The 17,650-nt window shown below is 40.1% G+C and overlaps 2 protein-coding genes across 4 annotated transcripts; one reads left to right on the forward strand and one right to left on the reverse strand.

The window, feature by feature from the left end:
- The first annotated feature begins 144 nt into the window (after nucleotides 1-144).
- On the forward strand, nucleotides 145-6,435 carry brf2 (BRF2 RNA polymerase III transcription initiation factor subunit). Of its 3 annotated transcripts, XM_046067662.1 has the most exons (5): nucleotides 145-454; nucleotides 4,073-4,132; nucleotides 4,258-4,579; nucleotides 5,155-5,972; nucleotides 6,212-6,435. In XM_046067662.1, coding segments are annotated over exons 1-5 (1,350 nt in total). In that variant the 5' UTR covers nucleotides 145-306; the 3' UTR covers nucleotides 6,214-6,435. The 3 variants fall into 3 exon arrangements, with proteins under 3 accessions (XP_045923618.1, XP_045923617.1, XP_045923619.1); XM_046067661.1 differs by lacking the exon at nucleotides 6,212-6,435 and having other exon boundaries at nucleotides 5,155-6,166; XM_046067663.1 differs by lacking the exon at nucleotides 6,212-6,435 and having other exon boundaries at nucleotides 316-454; nucleotides 4,044-4,132; nucleotides 5,155-6,166.
- A 6,577-nt stretch (nucleotides 6,436-13,012) lies between these two features.
- Nucleotides 13,013-15,525, reverse strand: LOC123982067 (prolactin-releasing peptide receptor-like). Its single transcript, XM_046067421.1, has 2 exons — nucleotides 15,077-15,525; nucleotides 13,013-13,676 (listed from the first exon to the last, which is right to left on the reverse strand). The coding sequence occupies exons 1-2, from the start codon at nucleotides 15,523-15,525 to the stop codon at nucleotides 13,046-13,048; spliced, it is 1,080 nt and encodes a 359-aa protein (XP_045923377.1). The 3' UTR covers nucleotides 13,013-13,045.
- Between the last annotated feature and the right edge of the window lie 2,125 nt (nucleotides 15,526-17,650).

The following is a 17,650-nucleotide window of genomic DNA, read 5'->3' on the forward strand; positions in this document are numbered from 1 at the left end:
TTATTATCGGTGAGGATAACTCATAGACTGGATATAAAAAAAGGGACTGCTGTGGAAATGGCCGTTTTTGTTAGGACCAAGCGGAACCTTTGCCATTACAAAGGTTGTATCCGCCCGGAAACATTTCACTCGCCCCCGTCCGACTAGAGAAAATAACGTTCATTGGTCGTTGAACCGCTGATCACAGTTTCTCATTGCGGGCGTGGAGTCCGTCACTGTGCTGCAGGTGCACGGATTAACTTAACACCAGTTTTATGTTGTTCTCTGAAGTCGTCTGTCCGCACGTGGCGGCAGTGTAGTTGGAAGATGTCTCGTGCGGGTTTGAGATGCCCGGGCTGCGGGTCCTCAAACATTGTGGACGATGATCTGTACGCCCAGACACAGCTGGTGTGTGTGGACTGCGGATATGTGGTGGCCGAGGGAACTCTGGCCGATGACCCAGTCGGGGGTTCAGGTACGAACCGGAGTGATAATGAGACCTGATTCGAGACACTCATTGAGTCAGACACAGTCACAGTAGTGAAGAGGACACAATTCAAGAACATTCACTTCCGTCACTTCTGAGCCTGATAAATGTTTCACCGTTTTAATTCTCTGCCTTATTTTAGTGTTTACTTTTTGAATCTTCACACCTTACTTTATATTATGTCAATTACCCATTTAAATTATATCAAGACTTAAAGTTAATGCAGTTAAGAATGTGGCTGCTTTGAGTGACAGGTGGTTGCCTTCTCAGGTCTTTAGCTTCTTGTTACACAGTCTATGATTGTAATAGCATTTTGTACCTCAAGCGGTGATAGTCTCATCCCTCTTAGTCTAATAAACTAAATTCTCAAAATGTCAACATAAGAAATATTCTTACACCTATTTCTCTCTTTCACCAAACTAATTGTTTGTCTGGTTTGGTGGAAACAAACCCTTAATTCACGGAGTTTGATGTGAAAATATTCTGACTCTACACACTGCCCAGGCGGAGGCTGTTTGCTGAGCCTGATTCTATTGCGCGCTCGCCTGGCTCCAGTTCTGGTGTCCAATCAGGACTCAGTCAGCTAATAGGGCCGCTAAGTTATCTGCACGGCTAATGGAGCTAACTAGATGTTATGACCTGATATGTGATATGCTGCCCCCTATTTGTTTGGAATATGAATTTGACAGGTGGAGTCTCAATTCTTACACATTGTCCCTTTAAGCCCCAAAGGACTATATCAAAACCTATACGACAAACTTTAAAGTTTAAGATCGCCCGCCATTATTGACCTGAAAGACATCGGATGACCGTTTATACACAGATATCTTCCATAAATATTAGAGTACTGCCCGACCAGCACTCAAATGTTTGAGGCTTGTACTAATGTTGATATTGGGAGTTTGTCTCACATCCCATATTTCCTGTCTCTCTCTATAAAAGTTGTCAAATAAGACAAATGCCTAAATATAATAAATGATCCACCCCCTCCAAAAAGCACCATATAACAACTATTAGCAAATATTATAAATAGTATATTTTAAACATACCAGTAAACACAGAAGAATCTAATGTTCTTGATGAAGCTTTGTTTGTTTTTTAATTGTGACAAAGATGCATATCAAACAGGACAGTTTAGAAGTCAACTTGTCAGTGCTGGGGTGGTGAGGGTGCATAGATAACATGCTTGCCTATGATGTGGGAGACCAGGGTTCAATTCCCATTGTAAGCCATCCGCCAGCTATTGTGTCCCTGAGCAAGACCATTAACACCTAGTTGCTCCAGAGGCGTGCGACCTCTGACATAAATAGCAATTGTAAGCTGCTTTGGATAAAAGCGTCAGCTAAATGAATAAATGTAATGCTCTCAGGTTTGTCTCTCTGATGGACAAACTACGTAATGGAGACATGTTTTTAAATTATCTCTAACCTGCAGCAGTTTTGCATTTGTGTACTGCAATATCTTGTTAGTTACCGGCTGACATTTACACAGATACTGAAATATACTGCAATTAGCCAATGTTGGCTGATTCATCGAGCGCTACTAGGGAAAGCTTAATCCAATTTGTTACACAGATTATATTGTTCCTAAAAGGTAACTCAGAAACAGAGTGGTTTGTACAGTGGCTGGTCCTGCAGTGCAGCCAGAACCAACATTGAATCGCTTTTAGCGTTAACTACCATAAAGACTGTTATAACGGCAAAGAAGATTTTACCACAACAGCCTTGAAAGAGACAAGTTTGCTCTGAAGGACACACATGAGGATTTTAGGAAAATTTGGTCCCTCTTCATTGCTTTTTTGGAAGTCCATATCGATTGAAATGACAACTCTCATTCTTCGACAGCTACTAGAGGATCAGTCTAAAGTGGCTACTAGATAGTTTGTTTTTTTTTCTCCTGAATTTGTTTTTGAGTTTGTCAGTTTGGACTATTTTGTTTTACTGTATTCACTTTTTTTTGTGTTGACAATACAGCTGCACCACTTGTGGAACAACAGAGCAGCAAAGAAATGATGCAAATGTCATTTCTCCGGGGTGGTGATGGAGCAGTGGATAAGACACATGCCTTTGGTGTGAGAGACCTGGGTTCGAATCCACTGTGACACGTCAATGTGTCCTTGAGCAAGACACTTAATCCCTAGTTGCTCCAGAGGTGTGCGACCTCTGACATAAATAGCAATTGTAAGTCGCTTTGGATAAAAGCGTCAGCAAAATCAATAAATGTAAATGTTCTCCGTAATTAGCGCCATAAACAAATCCCTTTCACTTTGATTTTTTTTGGGAGGTAAAGGCAGACATTTTCAGACAAATCTCAAAATGTGTTCATTTGGCTGACTAAGGGGCTCTGGCAAAAAGTAGCTGTGGACCCCCATTCACCTCCCTGTTAATGGTAAGTTGATTAAACACATTTATTCAGGAATGTGAGCCATTTAAATTTTGAGGAGGGTCCAGTTGCAGACTGTAGACCAGGGGCGCTGCTTGTGCCTCCAGTTAAACCCCCTAAACCTACAATAGATCAACAGAGGACCGTGACGTCCCCACTGGATCTAGGTCATTAGAAAATGAAAACCTTATTGCTAATGCAGTGACTCCTTGTTAATGTGGCAGTAGCTCAGTCTGTTGGGCCGAAGGTGTCTGAGCAAGACCCTGAACCCCTAACTGCTCCTTGGGCGTATTGGCTGCCCTGTGCTCCTAATTAAGATGGGTTAAATGCGGAGAATTAATTTAGCATGCGTACTGTATGGAAATGGACAATAAAAGATTATTATTATTATTAGTGTTTTTGTATAAAGTTTTTTTTTCATTGCTGGTTTCCTTGAACTACTTTACTATGCTTATGTGCAGAACGTATTGACCCTACTTGGTTTGAGGTAGGCGATAGCTAATCATAACAGACTCTACTGCGAGGGGGCGTGGCTTGAGGTGCTATAGTCTGCAGCCGTACCTTATTGTAAATTTTGACCAAGCGCCCTCTAGAAGACTGGTAATAATGGAGGGCATGCCTTGAGGTTCTGTAATGTTGCATATTTCAAACAAATGTGCAATTACTCAAATTACCACAAGGCAAATGACACTTGAATATGGCCCTTTTAAGAGCCCTGAGGGTTTGGGGCCCGGGAGCAGTCACTTTGCCTGGTAGGTAATCCAGCTCTGGGTCAAAAGATTCAGAAGAAAACCTACTCTGCTCTCTTGAAATAGCATAAAGTTCTGAAAATAAGCAGTTTTACAGCAACAAAGTGGAGAAACGCATACCTACTGTGAGTCCCTAACATGATCACACTCACTAGCTGGCCAGGTCAATCAGTGTCACAACCTTTCTCTAGACATGGTGTACCCTTATCTGCTGTGTTTTTTAAAAAAAAGTGTGAAAAACATAATGAAGCAGTGTAATTGTTTTACTTTTTTTATTTTGAACTGGCAACATTTAGATGACACTAATAATACTGAAGACACTGTTATCCCATTCGCTACACTCAAAAAGTATTTCTATATTGAGAAATAGCATGGTAATAGGTGCATTTACTCAGTGTTTGTATCACTGCTAATCCCAACCTTCTAACACTTTTTTTACCTTTTAGATTTTGCCTTTACTCTGTGCTTCTTACAGATGTCAGCTACAGCCGAACCACAGCTGTGGCCAAAAAGCCGTGTATGAACCTGATTAAAGGTGAGATCTTCTCTCCTAGGGGAGCTTGTGCTTGTTACAGATACTATAACACAGTAGCTCTTCTATATATAGTTGGTTCTGTCGCTCTCACTCGCACATGCTCACACATCTTTATTTCTCTACAGGTCTGCAGCGTGTGAAAGCCATATGTCGGAGTCTCCGGGTCCACAGTGAGATCGAGAACCTCTCACAGAACTATTTCAACCAGGCCTATCAGCATGAAAGTTTCCTCAAAGTGAGCCTCCAGAAGAAAGAAGTTCTCGCTGGTTGCTGTGTGCTTGTAAGCTGCAGACTGCTCAATTGGCCCATTACCACAGGAACCATCAGCTGCCTGCTGGATGCCGACCCGATGGTGGTGGGAGGCATTTATCAAGAGATGGTCAAGATTCTTCACATTGAAGCTCCGACCGTCAACATTACTGATGTCATGGAGGCCCACTGTCAGGAGTAAGTGAAGAGCAGTGGTCTGAGTGTTTGTTAAAGTGTCACTCTTCACTGGAGAAACCTTATCGGCAATGTGATGGTTAACTAGGCTGATCAGAAAGACTTATTTATATTTTAGAACAACAGATGAATAACTGCTAATTCTGACTAATCCATCCATCAGTGCCATTCTTGTCTTCCTGTTAAACAAATGAGTCTCATTTTATAGAAGTAGGACCCAGGCCTATGATAACTTGCCTTTGATTCTCAAAGACAGGGCTATTAAGCTTTTATTTTCAAATGGTCACAAGTGGACAGCGATGATTCTTATTTAGTTAGGTGTTTGTTTGTTTTTAGAAATGTTGAATTCTCTTTTGCCTGACTGGACTTTAGTGGAGCTACTCTGAGTTGAGCCCAGATCCAAATCAATCTCATTGGAGTAATTTACAGTTAAGTGTGTCTATTTGGAAAGCTCCCAGGCAGAATTGAAAACCAACAGTGCTCTAAATCATGCGTTTGAAAAAGTGCTTTAAATGATACATTCCAGCCTAGGGGGATCAAGATTTTATATTTACTAAGGATGTTGTTCTTTCTGTCAGGTACAAAATAAGTTCACTTCACGTTCCTGAAGAATTGGCTGAGAACTCTAAGGACTTGACCAAACGGGCCGTTGCCCTGGTGGAGCTGGCAGCAGATGCCTGGATTGTGACTGGCCGTAAACCCATCCCCATCATGATGGCAGCAATATTCTTGGGCTGGCAGTCTTTGAAACCCAACAAGCAGCGCCTGAAATTCTCCCTGGACAAATTCTGTCAGATTGCCAAGGTCAATAAGCACAAGCCTGCTTTGAAGAGAATAACTGAGATAAAGGAGGTGCTGTGTAAGCTAGGTAAGGAGATTCCCTGGCTCAGGGAAGCCGTGACGCCGGATAACGTTGTTCTGCAGGTGGAGGATATTCTACAGCACAGGTACACCCTGCTAAGGAGGGCTCAGAGGACCCATGAGGACGCTCTGCTGGTAGAGTGTCAGGAAAGCTGTGTGGACTCTGAGGAGACTGCTCCCTCCCATATCTCTGAGCCTGTAGAGCAGACTCCAAATGCATCCTCTGTGGAACAATGTGAAACGAATGCTGAACAGACCCAGCAACCAGGAGATGAAGATGTTAATCCATTCACAGTACCTGAGCTGCACAGTATCACTCAGGAGAGCCAAGATCCAGCACCAAACTGGGGGAAGAGAGTGCTGTTTGCTCCTCCGTGCGTGATTCATGCTAAGAGAAGGAGACTGGAGCAGCCTGAGCTCAAAGATGTAACTGGTGATGAGGAAATCTCTGACAGTGAAATTGAGTCATACATTCGCACTCCTCAAGAAATTCGAGACTTTGCTCTGACACAGAAGATACTGTCCTTGTCTGAGTGTGAGAAATCATGACCACTAATGTATTGATGAAGATGCTACAACCTTATGTAATTTATCCAGTAATAGATTGTATCGTTGTTTTGCTGCTACTTGGTTTACTTACAAAAAAAGTTGTGTTGAAGTGGTTAATAAATAATTATCATGTAGAAGTTTCTGGACACATCACAAGATGTGCACAGTGAAAAATGCAGTGTGAGGATTCCCACTAAAACTGTTTTTTTTTTTTTTTTTTTAAAGGAAATACAAGAATAAATTGTTTGCACAGCATCCACATCACCACCCCTGATGAAAAGCATCTACCTTGTTTACAATTGGTTACAATTTGGTTTTGCACATTTGGACCAACTTTTCTTGTTTTTTCACGGGAGACATTTTGACATGTCACAGCAAGGATAGCACATGTTTGAATAATAAAATTAATCATGACCGAATTCCACTCAGCTGTTTTGGTTTCAAGGTCCCAGTATTATGCATGCTGTCGTACTGTCATGGCTTACTGCGACAATTGAATAGAACTGATCCGTCGTCAATGTTATCAGGAACACCTGCGTGTTCCTACCATAATCAAAAACCTCTGTTATGCCAAGCCTCCAATGTAGCCTTTATTATATTACCAATGAGAAGTTTTGCCTAAGAGAGTATATAAGGTATGATTTCTCCATTATAAATTCAATGTAAATGGCAGCCTGAATAACAGGTTTGACTGATTACACTGTGAAAATCTAAACTAAACATGCTTCTATGGCACAGCACATATTGTAAAAGTAACTATGGAGTGCTAGATTTGTCAGCCCCTGGGTAGTGCTGATCTGTTTTGAAATATGACCTAGGATACGAGATTGCATAATTAAATTAATCATATATATATATATTACACATTACACATTTCTTAGGTAGCCCCTTCTTTTCATCATCACAAAGACTGGCGACGGATACCGGTTCTGAAGTGGAACAACCATCAGTCACTTCCTCTACATGGATGACCTCAAGCTGTATGCCAGAAATGAGCGAGACATCGACTCACTGATCCACACTGCCAGGATCTACAGCAACGACACTGGAATGTCGTTTGGACTGGACAAGTGTGGTCGCATTGTATCAAAAAGAGGGAAGAAGATCAGAACCGAGGGGATTGAACTACCAGAAGGCCACATTGCAGATGTTCAGGACAGCTACAAATACCTTGGGGTGCTGCAGGCTAATGGAAACCATGAGGGGGCAGCAAGGAAGTCTGCCACAGCCAAATACCTACAGAGAGTAAGGCAGGTCCTGAAAAGTCAGCTGAATGGGAAGAACAAGATGCGAGCCATCAACACATAGTCATCAGTCATCAACCAGTCATCAGATGCTCCGCTGGTATAATAAACTGGCCAAAGGAGGAGATAGAGGCCACTGACATCGAGACAAGAAAGCTCCTCACAATGCATGGAGGGTTCCACCCCAAATCCAGCACGCTGAGACTGTACACCAAATGTAGCGAAGGAGGCCGAGGGCTATTGAGTGTCAAGACCACTGTCCAGGATGAAACGACAAAGATCCAGGAGTACATCAGGAAGATGGCCCCCAAAGATGAAGGGCTTAGTGAATATCTCAGGCAGCAGAAACCCGACGGTGAGGACAAGGAAGACGAAGCACCTTCATGGAGAGACAAGCCACTGCATGGCATCTACCACAGACAAATAGCTGATATCAAGAAATCCTACCAGTGGCTGGAAAAGTCTGGAGCTAAAGCACTAATCATGGCGGCACAAGAACAGGCACTCAGTACAAGATCAATAGAGGCTGGGGTCTACCACACCTGGCAGGACCCCAGCTGCAGACTGTGCAAGGATGCCCCTGAGACAGTACAGCACATAACAGCAGGGTGTAAGATGCAGGCAGGAAGTGCCTACATGGAACGCCATAACCAGGTAGCTGGCATAGTGTACAGGAACATCTGCCATGACTGGCTGGAAGTCCCAAGGTCAAAATGGAAGACACCTCCTATGGCAGTTGAGAATGACCGAGCTAAGATCCTGTGGGACTTCAAGATCCAGACTGAGAAACTGGTGATGGCTAACCAACCAGACATCGTGTTGATGAAGGCTGCAGTGATAGATGTGGCAATCCCAAGCGACAGCAACACCAAGAAGAAGGAACACGAGAAGCTTGAGAAATACCAAGGGCTGAAAGAGGAGCTAGAAAAGATGTGGAAAGTAACAGCAACAGTGGTGCCAGTATTAATCGGAGCACTGGGGGCTGTGACCCCCAAACTGGGGCCATCATGCAGTTACATTGATCTGAATTCAACCTCTATTTTTTATTTTATTTTTATTCACAATTTTCCACGGTATATTTTTAGTACAAGCTGTGGCTCAAGTGATACATGTCACATTACTAATCATATACATAATTTACATTGTTTGGTGATAATAATGAGAGACAGTATGCCGTATACAGTGGGCACCCAAATCGATTCAGTCACTGAGTCCTTTCATCCAAGAACATGGTGATGGAGAAAAGAGCAAAAATAAAGGCACACATCTTTTACTTAGATGTACATACACCACCTGCAGGAAAGGGATAAAGATGCATACAGAGAGAAGACAGTGTAATAATGTGACATGTCAGCTACCACACAAACTAAACAATAGAGCTGGAATGAAGACAGTGAAAGTAACCAACCAGCCAGTTATCACTCCTTGACAACACATGGTTAAATTGTGTTGATAACGTGACTCATTTATGCCATGTCAAGCACATTTTGTACAAAATCTCTAGCAGAAGCAATAGAAACAAAAGAAATCAGAGTACAAAGATAGCAACACAGAACCAAGCACCACACTAAAATGGTTTAATTTATACAGCGATTATACAGTGCTGTCAGAAATCAATTGATGTTAAGGTGCATATTCATCAACTACAGGCTTTAAGAAAATTAAAGCCCAGGGGAACAAGTTCATAAATTAAATTTATTCCACATGGCTCCAAGAAGGAACACCACACGAGGATTATGATGACCTTTTCCAAACACAATTTGAACTGACGGTCTCATTTTCTCTTCATATCAAATATATATTATGCACCACTCATATGTAGCTTTTCGTAGGTCATTGGATTTTTATCCTCATTCATTTGTTAAAGGAAACCTGACACCTGTAAGATCGCCTCTATATCAAAAGGCCAATATCTTATTACAAACATTATAACACATTATAACACATTTTCATTATTTCACACAGGTGTCAGATGTGCACCATATGTACAATATACTACATTAAATATTTCAGATACATTAATCTCTACACTTTCCTCTAACTTTATCAATGCTGAATTAGCTTTGAAGAGTGAAATTTGTAGTAAACATTTATCTTTTTGCCTGGCTGGTAGTCCATGCTCCAGTGATGGCCCAGAAACAGGCAAAGTCATCTGTCCATCCAACACTTTGTTCCGGAGAAAGATATCTACACTTGACTGTAACTACTTGATTGCTTTGGAGTTTGGTATGGATATGCATGTTTTCAAAGGATGATTCCAAAAATCTTTCTTCCTACACCACAATAATGTGAAAGTTTCCCTTGACCAACACTATGGTCCATGACAAATCATCTTGAAAAGTAATGGCCTGATTTTCATGAAATCATCTGTTGATATTCATAGTCCCCAGAGGATAAGTCATAATGTGACCCACTGACATTTTAACTAGTGACAATATATCATCTTAAAAGGGCTATATGTAGTTTTCAGCGGCCACTAGCGGTGCGTTTTTTAGATTGCAACCAGGTGTGTAGTCGTATGCATGCTCAAACTCATGAGTGAGCAGAATCCGACACACAGAGTCCGAAACACTGGGAGACTCATTCCCACTGCTTACAGTGATATTTTGTAAGAAATTTATTTCCAGGATAAAAACCACTTGAGATGTACTATCTCGTTTTAGAGGGGGTCCTGACCAAAAACGTAAAATAATGTAAAACTACACAATATACAGCAAACATCAAACACACAATAGTAAACATTTCAAGAATACAAAAGAAAACACATTCACTCATGTACCATGCACATGCCACAAAATCTAGACACTAATGGTAGAACAGTAGAGTATAGCAGTAAGTAACAATAATTAACAGGAGCAGTCTGTTGTAAGGTGAATAATAAGAGCATTCTTAAATGAACCTAGATACAGCAAAGATGTCAAGAAAGTTGGTAGATTGTTCCAGTCTCTAGGAGCCTTAACCCTAAATGCCTTTTTTCCTATTTCAAGTGTAGTTTTTGGAACATGAAAAAAAAAAAGATTGTTATTGCTTCTAAGAGAATAAATATGATTAGAATTATGCAGAATGAAAAACTGTTGTAAATAAATAGGATATTTAAAATGAATACATTTGATCAGTTGATTGTACATTACACAATGGTGGGTTTGAAAGTCATAATTCAGAATAAATCTGCACAAACTTTTAAATTTAACATTAACCTCCAAAAGATCAGTTTTGAAGCATTTTGATACAAAATGTCTCCATAATCAATAACAGGCAATAACAACTGAGATACCAGTCTCTTTTTTACATTCATGGTGAAACAGTTCTTTGACCTGTACAAAACCCCAATTGAACAGCCAGTCTTGTTACATATAATCAATATGCTTTTATATGATAATTCAGAGTCAATCCATAGCCCCAGATATTTAACACAATCAACCTTGGCCTGCTGCATGCGGTGCACTTTTGATGTTTTGACGTCACAGACAACAAGCATATGTATGTTTCACTTTTCACACGATCTAATATTTACTGAGCACCGAACATCACAATTGTACAAATGCCATACCAAATGAAAGAATGAAGTCTTGGGCAGAAGTTTTGCATTAATTACATCTTCATATCTTATCTCATTATGGAGAATAGAGAGTGTGCACTTGTGACAGTTTGCCCCATCGGCAGGTAAATTGTCACACTGGATTATCAAATAGTTTGAACACTTGTCATTCAGAATTGTGAATATTGATTTCGATTTCAAATTGTAACCAGAACTGAAAGTAAAATCAATCAAAAATCAAGCCTAGAGAATTTTGAAAATAAATAATTTAATTCAAAACTAAAATTTTGGCAGAGCACACATTAAGTGGGACAACCTCTTTTTTGAACTTTAAAATCAAATGTTCTCTGGAGTGCAAATAGATCTATGGTAATTGAATGTAATGCTGCAGATAACTTGCTTTAATGTATAACTTCTTAACTAAACAGATGTGGTTTTTAAACAAACTAATGTAACAATGTGCATTTTTGTACGACCTACATCTGTATCTGACTAATCAGACATGTGTTTAGAGTCACAGTTCTGGCACACATAAATTGCCTGGCCTGAGGTGAAACATCGCACTTAAACCACGTCTTCTTTCGAATACTGTATATTAAAATGGCTCCACATAGATGAGACCAAAAGAGATGTCAGCGGCTTACGTCACAATCCTTAGCTGTACTTCTGATTGATTTGTTCTTCAACTTCACCTGCCTGACTGCCTTTAACATTATTCCAGGTGGTGTACTGCCATTCTCTGTCTTCTGTTGACAATTTTCTTCCTTCCTTCAAAAACAAATTCCTCCTTGCAATTACAAGCTTATTTGTCTATTAACCTTGTTGCCTAACTAAATGAATAATTGGATCATGTAGTGTGTGTGTGTGTGTGTGTGTGTTTGTATCTACTAACATACTGCATGCCTACGGTATAAGACCGTATATACTAGTCTTGTCCAGGCGTATGGCTGCTGCTGTAAACTACAGAGTATAATATTATATTTACAGTATCATTCAATACTAGTGTCAGAGGTAATTACAGAATTTCACATATTTTCTTTTAACATGTTCTATGTGTTTATTTGTACTGGGGCAAGTAATCACATGTGACGACTTGCCCAAAAGTCATTGAAACAACTTGCCCTAAACTGACATATCATTTTGAACATTCATACATAATAAGGTTGGAATACATAAAATGTAAAGTGCAAATGTTTTACTTTTGAAGCAAACAAATAATAAAATTATGCTGACCTCAGAATAGAGTGACCGTGACCACATGTGAACAGGAAGTTGAACATAGAAAAAGAAGTCACACAAAATGACTATTTGATTTTTGACATAGAGCCTCTAGTGTTGGAGTTGTGAGCAGTGTGACAACTTACTGGGCCCCAGCATGCTTTCCCCCTTTTCCCCCCTTATGTGCGGCCCTGGATACTCAGGATAGTAATATGGATCGCGTTAGCTGGTGAAGTAATGTGGAAAGCCATACAACTGTAGTATTTTGCACCGGATATTGTTAGCAATTGGTCGGTGTTTAGCTCACGAGCTAACGTTATCTAACTTGAGCCAATTAAAGAACAACATTACAATATATTTTACATGCTTTGCTGTAATGTTAGTTTACCTGTCCAATAGGATGAAAGTAAACTCTGTCAGTTTTGTCGGTTTCAAAACAAAGCAGAAGTCTCTCTGTGACTCAAACCTTTCCGATATTGACTGTGTTTTCACCCAACTTCGATCTGATTCTTGTTTGGCCTGAAGGGCTCCAGCACATAAAACTTTGTTGGTGGTTTTTATCCTTACTTGGAGTTTGTGTTGGAGTCTGTGTTGTGCTGGGAGCCAGTTGTTTTTTTGGCTATAGCGGACTCCATCTTGTTAACTGCGTGTTGTTGCTGGATGGGTCCAGAAGGCAAGAGACTCATGAGCTAGCATGCAGTCACAGCTAATGGTTTTCCCAGAAAATTCAACCTGGAGTGTTCACATAGGATTAGGCATACTGGCCTTTAGAGGTAACAGAAAAACCCGGAAAGTGTTAAACTACAGTTAATACTTTTTAATTTCATATCTCAAACTCTAATGGGAAGACCTTTAAATAGACTGTACACCTTCATGTTCTCTTCAGGAGGTACCCTGGGCCAATAAATCATCTTTGTACATAACACAAGTAATTGTTAGCTAGCCACGAAAGAGGATGAACTTCATTAGTGTGGTGACACACAAAAGTTTACTCTTGTACTCAAGATGAATCAGCAATTTACATTAAGATAACGACAAAGGATTCTCTTCACCAGGTGATTACAAGACCACACTGGCACAGTTATTGGCAGGCACTCCAATGCGATGACGGCACTTGACCATCTTCCATAATTCGGTGCGGAAGCGGTCGTGTAGCCATGCATAGAGGAAGGGGTTACAACAAGATGAGCTCATGGCACACAGGTGGCACAGCAGTTGGATAAGTAAAAAGTAGCGCTTGTTAATGAGGTGAATGTCTATGTCTCGCAGCACATTGAATACATGAATAGGAAGCCAACACACCGCAAAGGCAGACACCAAGAGTGCAACCAAGCGAAAGATCTTTCTCTTACGAGCTTGTTGAGCACCTGCCTGGTCTTGTGTCCTGTGGCCGGGTGCAACACAGTTCCTCAGTTTGACAGTGATACAGAGATAAGAGACAAAGACAGCTGAGAGTGGCAGGACATACGTGACCAGCAGGGTGCTGTATGCATAAGCACGTCTTTCTTTCTCTTGACCCAACCAGAATTCCTCACAGATGGTGAAGCCTTCATCTTTGAACTCGACGTGGTAGGTGTGGGTGATGGCTGGAGCAACCAGCCCACATGACAGCAACCAGATGCCAGTGAGAACGGAGGCACAGGTAGCCACAGTTGTACGCTTCTTTAAGGGATGAACTGTCGCATAATATCTGCAGGAAAGAAAGAAAGAGTAGTACTTTATAATGAGGGTAAAAACTTATGTTTAATTAATGCATGACTAATCATGATCCAATGTATAAATTAATACATGATTAACATTGAACTCCTGCAGCACACTTTTAATAAAAGCTACTTTTAGCTTATGTGATTACTTAATGTATAAATGTTAAATTAGTTCATTAGCTCTTGTGGTGTATAACATATGTGCATTTGACCATTACAGTTTAAAATAACACTCTAGCAGCTGGACAGAGGCTCAGTGAACTCTTAAGGGGGAGTAATGATTGATGGGTGTGTAAAGAGTGAACCCTCCTATGGAATTTGACCTCTGACCCCGTGTTATGTTACCTCAGAATAGTACTGAACCCTTCTCTGGTACCAGATACCTAAACATGTCCTATATAAGCTGTGTTTGATGTACAGAGAGACAGAGTGGTTATCGGGCTGGGTCACTCTCCAAGCTGCTGCAGAGCTTGTAATTGATGCTGAATTCCTTGATGTAATAAAATTTTATGATCAAGAACAGTGTCAAGCGGATTTCTTCTCAACACATCATCGCAGCATTATTGTTCGGACACCACACTCTAACTGAGTTACTGCACAGGATCAATCTGCACTGTATAATAATAATATAACAGTATAACCTTTTTATATACAGTCTATGAGTATAAAGTCATAGTATAAGCACCTTTTATGGAGGATATGCAGCACAAGGTGTTTCACAAAAAGACAAGCAAGAAAAGTTAAAAGTTACAGAGACAGAGCAGACAATTGGACTGTTACAGTCCAGTACAGATGAAGAGGAAAAACATTACGATTTTAAACTTAAAGATTGAGCAGTGGTGTACGTGATACAACAGCAGTGGAGCAGTGAGCTGCAACGTCTGTGGATCTTGGAGGCCACCTGAGGACATGTTTTGCAGCTGATTGTTTTTTTCTGCGCACAAAGTTTCAAGCTGAATAATTGGGTTTTTGTCCGGTCCCATCACATACTGCTGTAAGCCCAAACTATTTTGCATTCGGTCTTTGTTTATGAACTCACAAATGGATTTATCTTGCCAAAGCGTGATAAATAAATTAGAGTTTGACTCATGCAGCTACATGTATTATTACTACATTTTTGACTTAACTGTGTAAAATTTCTAATTGATCAGTCTGTTGCATGACAAAAACCTGATCATTGATTAATATTAAGCCAGAGGAGTCTGTTAGATTAATTATTATGCACTGAATTGTGTCATATTTTAGTCGTGTTTAGCCATTTTTCAGGAGATTGTTGGCCGTGCAGTTGTGTTGCACAAACCAACAGAGACCCTAAACTGAAGAGGATTGAAGGGAAGGACAAAGAGTAAAAAAATAAATAAAAATAATTCATAACATCTCCACCCACCTGTCCACAGCAATGGCAGTGAGCGTGAAGACTGAAACATAGACTGTGACCGGTTGAATGAGGAACACCAGATAACACATCAAGCGGCCAAAAACCCAGCCATGTGGGTTGAAGGCGTAGGCAAGAGTGAAAGGGACGCAGGTCACACACATGAGCATGTCAGAAAAGGCCAGGTTTCCAATGAAGAAGTTGGTGACATTGTGCATCTTGCGGGTTCGGCAGATGACATAGAGGAGCAGGTAATTCCCAAAGACTCCCACCACCACAACGAGCACATAACAGGGGATGATGAGGGATTTGAACGTCTGCAGCAGAGCCACATCTGCAAACTGGGAGCTGCGGTTGGTGGAGTTGTTCTGCACCGCAACCTCATAAATGTGTCCGTCTTTCTGTTCTCCTGACACAGACAGCTGTGTGCTTCCAGCCAAACCACTGTGATTACCCTCCATGGCAGCAAAGCTCACTCTGCCAGTACCTGCACACCGTGAAACAAGGTTGCAGCTGTCATGACAGAACTTTGACAACATTGCTAAAGGTCAAATGTTTGTCAAATGAGTGTATTCAATCTTAATTTGAATGCAACATTCAAACAATATTCTGAGACAGGCCATGACATTTACAAAATAGGAGACCATTGCTGAAGAACGATGCTTTTACCAACACCAGCACATTCTTGCAGTTAGAGGCAAAGAGCACCTTATGAAAGGGTGAAGGCATTTGAATGTGAATAGCTAACATTGTGCATCCTGCACTTAAATGTACATGTGGAAAACATCAAATTACAGAGTTGTGTCTGCATTTAGAGGGCATGCAGTATATGTTACCACTTTTCAGCATTAAGAGTGTTTATTCAAAATGACAGAGATGCTGGGTTTTGACACATTTTATTAAACAGTAAAAATATTTTGTTCCTTACTGATTATTATTGTCACAGTCACTTAGCGGCAAATGAATCACAGAGATAATTAAAGGAAGGTAAAATTGTATGACATGAGATTTCTAAATAATAAATAATGCAAAATTACTCCAAAGCATGATGTTGACGACAGCGTGCTGATGCAATGTCTGGGACTAAAATAGTCTTATTATGCTAGAAGAGAAGAAAAACTTGCTTTTTAAATTACATATTGTCTTGGTTGGTTGTGTGAAGTAAAAGCCACAAGGATGCTTCCCTTAATGATTGTCGCACTCTTTAAGTGTGATATTGCTTTTGTAAAACAATCCAGAATAAATAAAAGCTTTCATCAAGCAACGATAATGTGAAACAAAAGATTAAAAGTTTTGCTGTTTAGTGTCTTCAGGATTCCACTGTTTTATAAAACCATTGTATGCATATAATATTAATGTGTGCATATTGATTCTGTGGTCAGTGAATGCAGAATACGTGTTACTTCTTTGGATGTATCCACAGTTTTACTGTTAATAAATGATATGATATGAGCACCCTTAGCACCTGTCACATCCCTTATTAATGGCACAGACATAACGCCTGCAAAATAATACTTCACCAGTGACAAACTGTTTGATGAAGCCCATAATTTATATTTTTTGTTGTGATTTTTGCGTTGATTCATCTTAATGGGCGTTATTTATTTTTATTTATTTATTTTTTTTACAGTCATAGCTTGTGCTGGTTTTATATGTCCTGTTAAGAGTCTTTCAGTCAGTTTTGGTGAGGGATTACATGTTATCACTGCTCCTCTTTGCTAATGTGGGTTTCCCATGTTTTTCACATGATTTAATTAAATTGTTTTAGATCTTTTCACCTTGCCACGTTGTAAAATTTGCAACGGCCACATCAACAGTGACTGTTTGGCCTTTCTATGGCTCAATTGTTGTTTAATTATTATAAATTAGTATGACTTAATGTAACTCACTTGTCAGTGGAGAGGGGCCTTGGGACCATATGAAATGAATTTACACCGTGTTACAGCTAATTGCAAAGATCACAGATCTGTTCATGATATTCATGAACAGTGAGGAAGGTTTTTTTTACTGAAAGGCAAATAGAGATTATTTCTTCTGCTTGCAGGCTGTAAATGAACACTTTAATTTTCACAGTTGAATACATACGGTCAACATCTAGTGGATGGGTTACACCTACAGTACACTAAGTACAGAATTATGCAGTAAACTCCGCAATGTAGCCACTACATGTATTTATAACTTAAAAAGGAAATTAATTATAAAATGAGTTATTAATAGGACGCTGACTTTGCTGTGCTCTTCTCACAAACAGACTACTGCTATTTATCAGTGGAACAATTCTGTTTAAAATCTGGTTCATAAGGTCGTATCTGCTGAAATTAAATGCTCAGATTTTCAGCTTTATAAGCAAAAGAAGCACTTTCATTTCAAAGCTGAACCACGAGCGCAATGGCTTTCCTTGAAAATGGCCACACATACAGTATGAGCTCAAACCAAATGGCACAGTATGTTATCAACTTGGATGTCTCAGTGCAGGAAAAAAACAAACAGATTTTCTGTTTTATTCCTTTGGGATACATTTGTACACATTCACAGATTTTGTACCTTCCTCAATCATTTTAAAACCGTATTTGAAGCTTCATCCTC

The sequence above is a fragment of the Micropterus dolomieu genome, linkage group LG13 (assembly GCF_021292245.1).
Source record: "Micropterus dolomieu isolate WLL.071019.BEF.003 ecotype Adirondacks linkage group LG13, ASM2129224v1, whole genome shotgun sequence".
NCBI classification, from domain to species: domain Eukaryota; kingdom Metazoa; phylum Chordata; class Actinopteri; order Centrarchiformes; family Centrarchidae; genus Micropterus; species Micropterus dolomieu.